At 41.5% G+C, this 15,561-nt stretch overlaps 1 protein-coding gene across 2 annotated transcripts in view; it reads right to left on the bottom strand.

Annotated features, from left to right (window-relative positions):
• WRN (WRN RecQ like helicase) overlaps window positions 1-15,561 on the bottom strand; it is a 230,960-nt gene that overhangs the window by 107,968 nt on the left and 107,431 nt on the right. For both annotated transcript variants that reach the window (XM_040417879.1, XM_040417880.1), the window contains 2 exons: window positions 14,030-14,217; window positions 203-377 (listed from right to left, as the gene is read on the bottom strand). In XM_040417879.1, coding sequence (XP_040273813.1) covers window positions 203-377; window positions 14,030-14,217 — 363 coding nt within the window. The remainder of the gene's footprint in view (window positions 1-202; window positions 378-14,029; window positions 14,218-15,561) is intronic.

Below are 15,561 nucleotides of genomic sequence, written 5' to 3'. Positions count from 1 at the left end.
CGGAGGACACCCATTCCAGTATTCAGAATTGGTTGAGGACCCACCGATTTAATATTTCTCATCTACTCTGTGGATGCGAATAAATGTAATTGGTGGAAAAACTCTGTAGACTTTTAAATATAAGAAGAAGGGCTTATGGGCATCCAGAAAGAACGAATGTTTATCAGAATCTAGTTCACCACTGCTATCCAAACAACTGTACCTGTATTTCATCTCGCATAAATCGGTGATGTACGTCTCTCCTGGCACGGATCGCCATACCAGCATGGTAAGTACCACAAGAAATGCCCAGCTTAGACAATTCTGCAGTGACCTGTTCTGATGTCTTCCTGGATGGGCAGTAGACAATAGCAGCACCTTCAAATTCCCAGCCAGGCCTAGGAGCAGAAAAAAAAAAGTGGCATCGTCCATTACCGCAACCAAGATAAATATCTAATGCTTACACACTTTTCAAGACTTTTGTGTTAACTCCTTGTAATGCATATCAGCCTGGTGCCTTGGCTATTCACATTATGGTTTAAAAAATCTAAAATAAACGTCATGGCATGAAGTCAATGGGTCCGCACTGTAACGTGGAGTGCACACAGCCGATGCCCCATGGTCGCGTGTATGAGGCTACTTTCACGATATCGTTTTTGCTGGATCTGGCAGGGCTCAGTAAAAACGCTTCCGTTACCGATAATACAACCATCTGCATCCGTTATGAACGGATCCGGTTGTATTATCTTTATCATTGCCAAGACGGATCTGTCATGAACACCACTGAAAGTCAATCAGGGACGGATCAGTTTTCTATTGTGTCAGAGTTAAACAAATCCGTCCCCATTGACTTGCGTTGTGGGTCATGACGGATCCGTCTTGCTCCGCATCCCATGACGGAAAGAAAACCACAGCATGCTGCGGTTTGCTCTCCAGTATGCGAACGCAACCAAACGGAACGGAATGCATTTAGGAGCATTCCGTTCTGTTCAGTTACGTTTTGAAAATGAATGGGGACAAAACGGAAGCGTTTTTTTCCGGTATTGAGACCCTATGACAGATCTGAATACCGGAACATAGAAACGCTAGTGTGAAAGTAGCCTTAAGAGGTTAAAGGGGAATGCCTCACTTGGAACATTGGTGGCAGAGAACAGAGTGCATTGCGCATGCGTGGCCGCCCTCCATTCTTTTCTATAGAACTGTCGTAAATAGGTGAGTGCCACGCTCGGCTATTTTTGGAAGCCTCACAGAAGTGAATGGAGAGCACACCGTCCAAGCGCAGCCACCGCTCCATTCACTTCTATGGAACTGTCAGAAATAGCCAAGCCAGTGCTTGGCTATATTCGTAACTCCCATAGAAATAAATGGAGGGCAGCCGCACATGTGCAGTGCTCTCTTGTTCTGTTTGGAAACTTCATTCTAGAGAGCGGTGCAGGTCCCATGCCTATCTGACATTGGTGGCATATGCTAGCGATATGCCACCAACGTTCTAGATGAGACAACCCCATTAAGGGTGAGATATCATCAACACCACAACACAGAGTGGCATGGAAAGATGGAGGCCAGTGACAAAGGAACAAAGAAAAAATTTAATGGCTCATGCAGGATCCAAGTCACATGGACCATGTGTATGTGCCCACTGTACCTGTGATTTATTTATTTTTTAACACATTTTACTGGCATTTTCTCCACTTTTACACTCTTAGTGCAATTTTTTGTAGTCAAAATGCCAGCTCCAGATGTTAGCTGAATGTCTATAGTATTATCATATGCAGGCCACACAAGCATTATTTTTTTTTTGTTTCTGGCTTCTTGTTTTCAAAATGCAGCCTGCCTGCTGTGTCGTTTTCAGGCTTCTTGACATCACCTCCTGTATAGAGAAAAACTTCATTTTAAAATAACGCCACTGTTCAAGCACACTGGCCCAGATTTACTAATGTATCCACACCAAAAAGATTGCCACAAAATGGCGCAAATTGGTGCATCTAGGGTTTCTACACTTTTTCCCCGGACATGCAACAGATGGTAGAAGCTTCACTGGAAAGGGTGGGGCATAAGATGCACGGTTTTTGCCCAAAATTCTGCCACAGTACTGGGATAAAAGTTGGTCTCACAGTAAGCCACGCAATTGTTGGTATAGAGTCAGAGAAAAGTGTCTGTCCCTGCACCAGATTGATCATCCAGCCTGAGCCCCTGTGATAATTTGGTGCAGGTCTAGACCGCCTTTCGAAGTTTACACCATCTAGATAGGTCACTGTTGGCCCAAAAGAGAACCACAAAAATGCAGGTTACCAAAAGAGGGGAAAAAAAATGTATGCACCAAACAAAATTCATGTACGTTAGGGCCCCCTATTAGACGCACAGAGTATAAATGGTTGCCTACTGCAGATCTGCAGTTAAAGGGAATGTCTCATCAGAAAATGACCTGTTTAACTTTTTTAGGCTCAATATATTTTTAAAGAACTTTTGATGAAGTTTTTAAATTTTCCATGTATTTGATATACACTACTTATAGAAAAAAGAAAATCCTTTTCGCACTGGCCACTATGTCTTATTATTGGCGCCACTTCTTGGTTTGCATAGATCACTTTACTGCAATTAACTCATGCTAATCCTGCCTGTATATAAGTCAATGAGGTCCCCCTCCAGACCATTGTGTCTATGGCCCATGGGGCTGCCAAAAGCAAATTTCTTAATGCTTTCTAAATGCTGTTAAGAACAGCACGGCAAGATGGCCGCCCCCATAATCCTGTTCAGAAAATAGAATATAAAAAAAATATACAATCCGAAAATAAAAAACTGATTAGAAAAAAAGGATGTGTCACTATCTGGTTTTAAGTGGCAGATAAAATTTTTGGTGACACAGTTCCTTTAAGTGTGCAAGAGCCCTATGTGGCAGTAGTATTTTATTTTTAATAAAGTTTTCTTTTTTATTGATGGAGGAATGCTTTAGGGATTTAAAAGAGGATACTGTTTCAGGGAATCTTTTTTACAACTAAAGCTTATAAAGTTAATAACATCAAAGCTCGGTAGGTGAAAATTAACTTCATTTGAGTATGTTCATCTCTGTTTTTGTGACTGGGTTCAAACAGTAACTATGAAAAAAGGCTAGTAATTACCCAGAAAGGTAACAGTTAATGGCAAAAAGTTTGTAAAACCAGGCTGAATGTGGGACTTGAAGACTGCGTGCAGCCATCCGAGTATACAAATTAAGCCAATTACCACCCCATGAATTTTCAGACAGAGCCCTCAGACTCATTTTACTCCTAATGATATGTTTGGTAAAACGATCCGCTTACCTGAAGGAGGCCCTCAGAGAAATCACTGACATTAAATTTGTGTTTGGACCTCGAGCACAACCCATCTGCGACAACATCTGTGTGTTTTTCTACCTTGGGTGAAATTTGATAGATGTCTGATGTCTAAGGAAAATAGGCTACGTCGCCTATGGGCTATTCTGTCTCTGTGCATCAGCTGCAAATAAGATAGCAAGCTCCTTAGAATAGAGCTTGGAAGTGGGCTGTGGTTGTAAAAAATATATATAAAAATACCTGCTTGCCAGCACTAGATGTTTTGACACAACTTTAGTTAAAAAAAAAAAATAAAATCCCCATTGCCATACACAGTAGTAACCTACTGAGAACCATGCTGAAACTAAACAGGTTAACAAGGGCCCCACTTAAGTAAAAGCAAACACTAAAACATACTAAAAAACTGTATTTTCGTCAACACTCTGGGGAATTATTTTACTTCTTATGCTAACGGTTGGGTTCAGACATAGGTTTTTAATGGAGTTTTTGTATTTTTAGTGGCTTTTTTCACCAGAAGGTTTTGGTACATTTTTTGCTGTAAAATAAACAGCTCCAGCTGTTAGCTGAAAGTCTACGTGAAAAAAATAAAATAAATGTAGGACACACAAGCGTTTTTGTTAATTAGGTGCCATTTTTTGGACCTCTCATTTTTTTTTTAAACACAGCATGTTGATGCCTTTAGCACTTTTTTTCTGGTATTTTGACAAGTCTTTCTTTATAGCGAATAAAATAGAAGAAACAAATCTGATTCACGCAGTTCTTACAAATCTTACAAATAAAAGGTAGTAAAAAACACCGTAAAACTGCATGATGTAAGGAAATAAACCCGAGTGGTTTTTATGGCTTTTTTGAGTGGTGTAAAACCGACAGATCCAAATTTTTCCGACTTAGTGTTCTCCGAACATATCTATTTATTCCATGGCGCTGTACTTAAGAAAGGGGTATACATACATAATACTAAACAAATGCAATAAGCATGGGCAAGAGGAGTTACAAACTGGTACAGAAGGAGAGAGGGCCCTGCCCGCGATGGCTTACAATCTACGGGCAATGCTGGAGCATCAGTTCCTAGAGTTGTGTGCTGCTCCTGGAAATGTATGAATATATTCGCAACTGGGTGTTCTCATTCTCCATGTTAACCCCCTTAACAGTCACATTGTAACTGGAAAAACCCTTCCAAAAATGTTGATATTTTGTTATTGTAGATTTAGAATTTATGTCTTAATAAGGTGACTTAAAGTGGTTTCTCCAGGAATTAAGAAAATGAAAATACTTAAATATTACTTTATGATAAATATATTCCAAAATACCTTTCATGAGTTATAATGGCTCGTTTTGTCTAGGGAGCAATCATTAGGAGAAATAAAATGGCCGCCATTGTATTAATACACACAAAACCTGTCCTAATCACAACACTTCACAACACTGAGCTGCCTCATCTTCCTCACTGCTCTATTCTGTTTTTGGAAGGTGCAATGAATAGAAAATAGCAATTCTGGTGTCATTTTTTACTGTTTTCTGTGATCCATAAATAAAGTATTTAAAGGGGTTGTCCCACAAAAAATATTCTACAGTTTTCAAACCAGCACCTGGATCTGAAAACTTTTGTAACTGTAATGAAAAATTTAACATAGCCACTGACTTATTCAATAAAATAATAATAATAATAAAATCATCTGTATAATGACACCTACTGTTTGTTTTTCTTATTTTTGTCCTGCTCACTGACATGGCTGCACATGTTCAGTTTCATCCTACAACTGCCTCCTGAGCTGTGATAGGGAGAGAGCTGCAGCAGAAAGCACACTCTCTGTAAAAGGGAACCTGTCATCAACTTTATGCTGACCTCACTGAGGGCAGCATAAAATAGTGACAGAAATGCTGATCTCAGCGGTGTGTCACTCATGAGCTAAAAGAAAGTGGTTGCTGAGAACCAGCATCATAATCATTGCAGCACAGGCCTTGAAAAGAGTCAAAGCTACCTGAGAAGAGTCATGGTTATTCATCATCTCCTGCTCTCCGGTCCATCTGCTGATGATCGGCAGTTCTCTACTAGAGAGAAAGGGAAAAAACTAGGTAGAAGACTGTCAATCATGAGCAGGTGGGCAGGGAAAGCAGGAATTCATGAATAACCAGGACTCTTCTCAGGTGGCCGGGACTCTTTTCCAGGCCCAGTCTGCAATGATTGTGATGTTGGTTCTCGGAAGTTGTGGAGTCTAGGTAAAATACTAAACACCTTCTAACATCCAGGCAATGGAATCTTTCCTCCAACATATTGGTTGGATTTGGACAGAAGGAGGGAAGATCACATCCTGACTTCTATGAAAATCGTAGACCACCTTAGGATGAAAGGATGGAAGCGGTCTAATAATCACCTTCTCCTCTAAATTGGTATTATAGGGAGGAGAGGCAGAGAAAGCCTGAATTTCTGAAACCAGTCTAGCAGATGTTATAGCTAAAAGGAAGGCCATTTTGAAATTAAGCATTGTAATAGAAATCTCACTTAATGGTTCAAACGGCTTTTGCGATAGGGCCAAAAGGACAGTATTCAAATCCCAGGGGGAGACAATGGTCTTAAAGAAGGGTGCATTCTTGATGCTGCCGACAAGAATCTTTTAATCCATAAATGATCTGCTAATCTGGAATCAAAGAAATAACAAAGCAGCTACCTGGACTTTCAATGTAGATGCTTTAAGATTCCAGTCTAGCCCTGCTTGCAAAAACTCTAGGATCTTTGGTATTTCAGGCTACTTAAAAGGGGTTTGGGCTATGTCCTAGGAAAACTGAAAAAACATTCCAAACTTTGTTATATTTTGTTGAGGTAACCACCTTCCTACTCTTCAGCATAGGGGAGACTACTTTGGCGGATAATCCCCTTCTAGACCAGACTTCCCTTTCAAAATCCAGAATTTCTGTGCTGGGATGGACTAACGGACCCTGGTACAGAAGATCCTCTTTCAACAGAAGGGTCCACGGAGGCTCTACTGCAAACTTTAGCAGACTGGAGTACCAGGACTTCTTTGGCCACATTAGAGCTATCAGGATAACCGAGGCCCCCTCTCTTTTTATTTTCTTTAATACCTGGGGAATAAGGCAAAATGGAGGGAAGGCATACCCTAACTCCTGGCTCCAGTCCTGTGCTGTGCTAACCCATCAATTGCTAACGGGCCGTCCAAATGGTTGAGGGAGAAGAACCTCTTTAATTTTCTGTTGGCTCTTGAGTCAAAAAGGTCCAATGTGGGAAGACTGTACCTTTGGACTATTTGAAAAAAATTTCTTTGTTTAGACACCATTCTCCTTGTTTTAAGGAGACTCGACTTAGGAAGGGAAGTCTGCTATGACGTTCTCCTCTCCCTTCAGATGCACTGCTGACAGAAAAAGCCTTCTCTCCTCTGCTATATAAAAGATCTTCTGGCATAGAAGTAAAAGGGAAGGGACTCTCATTCCCCCTTGACGGTTTACGTAGGCCACTGTTGTAGAATTGTTGGAATAGAAGAGAATCTTCCTGTGTTTTACCTCTGGTATAGCCAACTTCAGTGCCATCTCTACTGCCTTTATCGCCTTGAAATTGGAGGATGCTTTCCTCGTGTTCAAGTCCCACCTCCCCTGCCAGCATCTGTTCTAAGCTGGAACCCCTGCGGATAGATTCTCTGGAATTGTCTTTAAAGAAAGGTGGAAACTGCGATCCAAGGAATAAGGGGAGCCGTCCCATGATTTTAGGATGTTTGCTTGAGGCTCTCTGGAATGGATGTGCATAAGGTACTGCTGGAATCGCTGATGTCATTTGCCCGAGTGCCACCATTGCTTCCCGAAAGTACACTGGTAAGAAAGGCAGACTGACCATACTTTTTCCCTGATTGACTCCTTCTTTGGAAGCGGAAGAAAACTTATTTGCAGACGGGAGTCTAGCTGAGTTCCTAAGAAAATCCAAACTTGAGAAGGAACTAGGTATGATTTTTTCAAATTTGTTTTCCATCCTAGATTTTGCAAAGTGGAGCAGAGGAATTTTATATCTTTTTCTGAGCGACTATTAAAAAATCGTCTAGATAGGGCACTAACGCAATTCCAGACAGACAGTCTTACAAAACCTGCTACTTCTGCTACTACTTTGGTAAAGACTATGGGAGTCTGAGAAACCCCAAAGGGCAGCGCTCTGTATTGGACATGCAGTAACTCTTCCTGGACCCAGACTGCTGTTCTTAAAAACTTTTGGGAGGAAGCATGGATTGGAACATGGTAATATGCATCTTCCAGATCCAAGCTTGCCGTCCAGCAATCATGGAAGAGGAGATTTACAGTTGATTTTATCGTCTCCATACAAAAATTTTTGTAGACTAGAGGTTTAATTCTTTTAAATTTAAAATCACTCTGAATGTTCCATTGGGTTTCTTCACCAAGAATAGAGGGGAATGAAACCCTTTGCCCCCCCCCCCCCCTCTGTTTTGGGAAAGGGCAAACTACCCCTTTGTCCAAGAGGGAGAAAACTTCTAACTCCAAAGCATTTCTTTTTCCCCGATTTTTGGGACAAGCTGTCTGGGCAAAAAAAATATGGTGGATGAGAAAGGAGTTCCAGCCGGAATCGATTTTCTATCACACCTAAGATCCATTTGTTCTAAAAAAAATGGACCTCCAGGCTGGGAGAAACTGAGTCTTCCCCCCACCTGAGATCTGGCGTTATTGTTGTTTGTCCTTTGGTCTATTGTCCTGGGGCTAGAACAAAAAAAAAAAAAAAAAGATCTTTTAGGAAATTTCTCCCTGTCTCTCCTGTCACCCTGCCTACTCTTTTGTCTTTTAAAACTGGCCTGGGATTTATGAAAAAAAAGAAGTTTTCTGAGGAACCGGGAAACCCCTCTTATCTGAGGCCCTCTCTAGGATGTCATCAAGCGAGGAACCAAACAACCTAGAACCCTCCCATGGAAGAGAGCAAAGTCTAGACTTAGAACCCTGGTCCCCCTTCCATGATTTAAGCCAGATAGCTCGTCTAGCTGCGTTAGACATGGCTGCTGCTCTGGCAGAAAAACGGATCACATCAGTAGATGCATCCTCCAGGAAGTCTGCGGCTTTAGAAAAGGTAGGGAGGGAAGATATTAAAGGACAAAAGACCTAGAGAGGAATTACTATGTGACTTCAGCTGATCTAACCATAGCCTTAAGGACCTGGAGACCCAAGAGGCGGCAATGGCCGGCCTAACACTTATTGAAACAGACCCCCAAGCACGTCTAAGTTAGACGTCTGCTTTTTTTATCTAACGGATCTCCTAAGCAGCCTAAATCATCAAATGGTAGAGCAGATTTTTTGGCTATTTTAGCTACCGGGGCATCTACCGTGGGGGCTCTGTCCCAGATGCCCGCTACCGACTCCTCATACGGATATTTTCTTTTTACAGAATTAGGAATTAAAAACTTTCTATCAGGATTTTTCTATTCTTTTCTGATAAGGGTTTCCATATTTTTATGAACGGGGAAAACTCTATGCCTTTTATGGCCGAGACCCTCAAAAACCTGGTCAGCAATACAGGGAGTGCAGAATTATTAGGCAAGTTGTATTTTTGAGGATTAATTTTATTATTGAACAACAACCATGTTCTCAATGAACCCAAAAAACTCATTAATATCAAAGCTGAATATTTTTGGAAGTAGTTTTTAGTTTGTTTTTAGTTTTAGCTATTTTAGGGGGATATCTGTGTGTGCAGGTGACTATTACTGTGCATAATTATTAGGCAACTTAACAAAAAACAAATATATACCCATTTCAATTATTTATTTTTACCAGTGAAACCAATATAACATCTCAACATTCACAAATATACATTTCTGACATTCAAAAACAAAACAAAAACAAATCAGTGACCAATATAGCCACCTTTCTTTGCAAGGACACTCAAAAGCCTGCCATCCATGGATTCTGCCAGTGTTTTGATCTGTTCACCATCAACATTGCGTGCAGCAGCAACCACAGCCTCCCAGACACTGTTCAGAGAGGTGTACTGTTTTCCCTCCTTGTAAATCTCACATTTGATGATGGACCACAGGTTCTCAATGGGGTTCAGATCAGGTGAACAAGGAGGCCATGTCATTAGATTTTCTTCTTTTATACCCTTTCTTGCCAGCCACGCTGTGGAGTACTTGGACGCGTGTGATGGAGCATTGTCCTGCATGAAAATCATGTTTTTCTTGAAGGATGCAGACTTCTTCCTGTACCACTGCTTGAAGAAGGTGTCTTCGAGAAACTGGCAGTAGGACTGGGAGTTGAGCTTGACTCCATCCTCAACCCGAAAAGGCCCCACAAGCTCATCTTTGATGATACCAGCCCAAACCAGTACTCCACCTCCACCTTGCTGGCGTCTGAGTCGGACTGGAGCTCTCTGCCCTTTACCAATCCAGCCACGGGCCCATCCATCTGGCCCATCAAGACTCACTCTCATTTCATCAGTCCATAAAACCTTAGAAAAATCAGTCTTGAGATATTTCTTGGCCCAGTCTTGACGTTTCAGCTTGTGTGTCTTGTTCAGTGGTGGTCGTCTTTCAGCCTTTCTTACCTTGGCCATGTCTCTGAGTATTGCACACCTTGTGCTTTTGGGCACTCCAGTGATGTTGCAGCTCTGAAATATGGCCAAACTGGTGGCAAGTGGCATCTTGACTTTTCTCAGTTCATGGGCAGTTATTTTGCGCCTTGGTTTTTCCACACGCTTCTTGCGACCCTGTTGACTATTTTGAATGAAACGCTTGATTGTTCGATGATCACGCTTCAGAAGCTTTGCAATTTTAAGAGTGCTGCATCCCTCTGCAAGATATCTCACTATTTTTGACTTTTCTGAGCCTGTCAAGTACTTCTTTTGACCCATTTTGACAAAGGAAAGGAAGTTGCCTAATAATTATGCGCACCTAATATAGGGTGTTGATGTCATTAGACCACACCCCTTCTCATTACAGAGATGCACATCACCTAATATGCTTAATTGGTAGTAGGCTTTTGAGCCTATACAGCTTGGAGTAAGACAACATGCATAAAGAGGATGATGTGGTCAAAATACTCATTTGCCTAATAATTCTGCACGCAGTGTAGATTTAGGTTGTTTTACATGCTCTAATTGCATGGTGGTTTTAACGGCTTTAAGTAAAGGCTTGGTATCTTCTGGTGGAAAAAGAGCCCTCCCGCTTAATCCTGATCTGAAGAGAAGAAATCTTCTGATGAGGCCTCGCCAGATTCTCTATCCTCGTCCTCCCCAGAAAAATCTGAATCAGAGTCCTTATTATAGGTAGACCTTTCTGGAGACCTTGTGCGACTCCGACCGAGTGAGTTAATAGAAGATTTAACTATTGACCGTACCAAGGTCTTAATATTTCTAGATAAGCTGTGAGACTCCATAACCAACTTATCTATACATGCTTGACATTAGGGTTTAATATAAGAGGCTGATAAGGCTACTCTACATCCTCCACATTCTTTATGTTTAGTCTTTCCAGATGATTTCCTTGGTGTTTTTGCTACCTATAACAATAAACACCCACCAAATGTTTAACACCGGGTCATTGAAGAAATACTAAGCAGAGCCTCCACTAATCAAAACTCACACACAAAAAAGTTGGACAGACATTATAACATGTAAAATCAGCAGTAAAAAGACATACTTCGGTGAGGACTATCCCATATAATACCAAAGTATCCTACACTGATTCTCAGTTTACTGCTCAGTTCCTCAATCAGGCATTTATCACAAAAATAACTTCTAAACATGCCCTGATAATTGTCCTGTTTATGCAATCAAGACTACCACTACCTGCCTACTAAAAAACCAAGACCTATTTGCACATTTCTAAACACAGGAGTCACAGGCAAGGATCTCCCTCACTCCTTTTTTTTTTTTTAATAAACAAAGATAGTTCCGCTGCGGGAGCCAGTTATTGACAGCCCAGCTTCCAAAAGTGAAAACAAAAGCGGATATTACCATCTCTGCCCTGTCCTTTACTGTATACACTGTGCTCAGTGAGTACTTCAGGCATCGATCATGACGTTTCTTCTCTCAACCTGGAAATCATGTGATCGCCAGGCAATTGCAGGAGCTGCTGGGTCTTAGCAGTCCCAGATCAGCATTGCAGTGAGTCTCTGAAGGCGGTATTCTCCCTGTAAGGGGTGCCAATATATTTTCTAACCAAACCCAGCATGCTTTGCTCTGTAACGTTTCACAGGGCTTGCTCCGCCAAGCTAACATGGAGAAGGGAGGAGCAGAGAATTTGGAAAACGCAACAAGAAGTGGATGAAAACAACCCAAATGAAATAATGTATATAAAGGGTAGGGAAAGTCAGGACATGAAAAGCAGGTATACGGGACAAGAAAATGCAGTGTTTCAGGTACTCAAGCACCACCTGGAGAATAATGCATAACATTCCCTGTTCACTGGTAAAGAGGAGCCTGGTGTTTTGCAGGTATTATTTTTTGTATTTAACCCCCTCCCTGACATGTGACACAAAAGTAGGGGATATGTAGTTCTTGAAATTGCTGATCTCAGGGGCACAGAAGCGGGACCTGCATGATCACCGTGGGGGCCTGAATATGACAGTCCAGGATCTGAGATAACTCCGATCCTGCACATTTAACCCCTTAGAAGCAGTCAATGCTGAAAAGTGACATCTCAGCAGTTTGCAAAGGGATGGGTCTAAAGAAGCATTGCAGCATATTATATGGATCACAGGTAATATACTGCAATGATCAAGACCCTTAATGGGACTAAAAAAAAAATATAGAATGAAATGTTTAACCCCTTCCCGACCACCACCGAACATGTACGGCAAAAGTCAAGTCTTTAAAGATGGTGCCTCTTCTGGAAGAGCGAGCATCAGTCCTGGTCATTTAATTTAATGCCTCAAATTCTGCAGGCAATAGCAACCACAGCATCTGTGCAGTTAGGCAGAGGGAGGGAGTTACAGGAGGACAGGAAAAAAGATCAAAGCTGCACAAGAATGAATAAAAAGGTTCAAAATTACACTGGAGGGCAGTATCTTTTACATTGATATACAGTGGATATAAAAAGTCTACACACCCCTGTGAAAATGTCAGGTTTCTCTAATGAGACAAAGATAAATCATTTCAGAACTTTTTCCACCTTTAATGTGACATATAAACTGTACAACTCAATTGAAAAACAAACTGAAATCTTTTAGGTAGAGGGAAGAAAAAATATAAAAATAAAATAATATGGTTGCATAAGTGTGCACACCCTTAAACAAATACTTTGTTGAAGCACCTTTTGATTTTATTACAGCACTCAGTCTTTTTGGGTATGAGTCTATCAGCATGGCACATTTTGACTTTGCAAGTTTTGCCCACTCTTCTTTGCCAAAACACTCAAAATCTGTCAGAATGCGAGGGCATCTCCTGTGCACAGCCCTCTTCAGATACCCCACAGATTTTCAATCGGATTCAGGTCTGAACTCTGGTTGGGCCATTCCAAAACTTTAATCTTCTTCTGGTGAAGCCATTCCGTTATTGATTTGGATGTATGCTTTGGGTCATTGTCATGCTGAAAGATGAAGTTACTCTTCATGTTCAGCTTTCTAGCAGAAGCCTGAAGGTTTTGTGCAATATTTGGAACTGTTCATAATTCCCTCTAACTTAACTAAGGCCCCAGTTCCAGCTGAAGAAAAACAGCCCCAAAGCATGATGCTGCCACCACCATGCTTCACTGTGGGTATGGTGTTTTTTTGGTGACGTGCAGTGTTGTTTTTGGGCAAAACATATCTTTTAGAATTATGGCCAAAAAGTTCAACCTTGGTTTCATCAGACCATAAAACCTTTTCCTACATGCTTTTGGGAGACTTCAGATGTGTTTTTGCAAAATGTAGCCTGGCTTGGATGTTTTTCTTAGTAAGAAAATGCTTTCATCTTGCCACTCTACCCCATAGCCCAGACATATGAAGAATACGGGAGATTGTTGTCACATGTACCACACACCCAGTACTTTCTAGATTTTCCTGCAGCTCCTTTAATGTTGCTGTAGGCATCTTGGTAGCCTCCCAGACCAGTTTTCTTCTCGTCTTTTCATCAATTTTGGAGGGACGTCCAGTTCTTGGTAATGTCACTGTTGTGCCATATTTTCTCCACTTGATGATGTCTTCACTGTGTTCCATTGTATATCTAATGCTTTGGGAATTCTTTCGTACCCTTCCCCTGACTGATACCTTTTAACAATGAGATCCCTCTGATGCTTTGGAAGCTCTCTGTGGACCATGGCCTTTTGCTGTGGGATGCGACTAAGAAAATTTCAGGAAAGACCAACTAGAGCAGCTGAACTTTATTTGGGGTTAGCCAGAGGCACTTTAAATGATGGCAGGTGTATGCTGACTCCTATTTAACATGATTTTGAATGTGATTGCTTAATTCTGAACACCGCTACATCCCCAGTTATAAGAGGGTGTGCACACTTATGCAACCACATTATTTTTTGTTTTTTTTTGTTTTCTTCCCTCCACCTAAAAGATTTCAGTTTGTTTTTCAATTGAGTGGTACAGTTTATAGGTCACATTAAAGGATGAAAAAGTTCTGAAATGATTTATCTTTGTCTCAATTTCTTACATCACAGAAACCTGACATTTCAACAGGGGTGTCTAGACTTTTTATATCCACTGTAGATATACAGATGAGAACAGTTACTCGGGATGGACCAGTACATGTACAGTATGTATGATAAATGCTATGCTATGTATGATAAATATTTGAAGCACATTAATCTCTTTCTTACCCTTGCTTTTTAATGAGAAATTGTTGAAGATCTCGAGCCATATTTGATGTCTTCCGTGCTACTTCTAGGTACAAGTTTGGACGATCAAAGCTTGTACAGGTGATCTGTGGGTCATGCAGGTGTAAAGATGCTAGAATGTCATCACGTACCGAGGGGCTTGCCGTTGCTGTCAAAGCTATCACAGGCACCTAGATATATCAGACAGAACAGTAATTTAGTACTTTTGAAATGTGGCATCAGCAAATGAATTAAAGAGGTTGGCCACTCAATATATACCCTTTACTTATGTATGGGAAAAGAGGTTGCATTTGTAATACCCCAGAGTGGCATTACCAACTCCTTTTATACCCCCACTATCTTGGTTGGTGCAACAAGTGTCATCTCATATATATATATTTACGGTCATATCCTGCAATGTGTATATGTATTTCCTTGTAAAACCATGCTAACATGTAATGTGCCTGGTTCACCAGCAGGTGGCAGCAGCATTGGCAGAGAGTTAGTTTCCCTGGAGAGGAACCTCCTGGTTGCATTCCAGATCTCTCTAGAGGGGAAGGAATTTTAGTGTTAGGGAGTAGTCTAACCTACCCTCCTCAGGGAGAGGTTGTGTGTCGGCCAGCAGAGCTCTATCTGCTCTGCTTTGCCCAGAGGTTCTGCCTCTGAAGCCTACATGGTTGCTTGTCCCATCCTGGGCTTGCGCTGCTTTCATCCAAGCTGAAGCTAGAGTTTGAGGTACTCAGAGCCAGGACAAGAAGTTCCTAGGACTAAAGATAAAGATAAAGAGACTACAGCTAATCTAAAGTTCCATCAGAAGAGGAAAGTTCCTGTTTTAACCCAGCTACAGATATAGCAGAGCTGAGAGAGAGGTACCGCATAGAAGAGCTGAGATAGTTGCAGAAGTGTTTGCCTGCCAAAGTTAAGCCAATACCTGCTGATGACCAAGATACCATTTGGAAACGGTTTGGATTACCGTTTATGCCAAGTAAAGCTGTGTCCTACGTTACTACAAGTTTGGACTCAATTATTCCTTCATCATCCAAGTTATTCATCCCTTTTGCACTTGCTTCGGATTACACCACATCTGGGAACCAAGGCTATCCAGGTAGGAGCAACGTGGCACGAGCATACAACATCTACAGAGAAATTGTAGGCCACTCTACACCACTCTGGCAATCCTACCCCGGGTACCAACATTACTATTTACAAAGGGGACTCCATGTCCTCGTTGCCTAACTGCAACTGGCATCACGATTACCTGCTCTATAAAGAGGGTCATATTTCGTAGAAACCTCCTAAGGGGCAAGGGATACCCCAGACACAGACAGTAGGCTGCTGCACATTCATCTTACTAATGCATGGTTTATTTATGCTGTTACAGCATGGCCCCTGGTTAGCCAAGTCTTCTCTGAGAGCACCACCAATCACCTCCATAAGATGGCTGCAGAAAGAGGCTCATTTGACATGACCGTTCTGTTTGTAATCTAGAGTGACCTCCATAGAAACCCAGTAAACATGCAATACCTTCCTGGACC

The sequence above is a fragment of the Bufo bufo genome, chromosome 2 (genome assembly GCF_905171765.1).
Source record: "Bufo bufo chromosome 2, aBufBuf1.1, whole genome shotgun sequence".
Taxonomy (NCBI): domain Eukaryota; kingdom Metazoa; phylum Chordata; class Amphibia; order Anura; family Bufonidae; genus Bufo; species Bufo bufo.
Note: the sequence above shows the minus strand (reverse complement) of the source record. Positions and strands in the feature narration are given on the sequence as shown.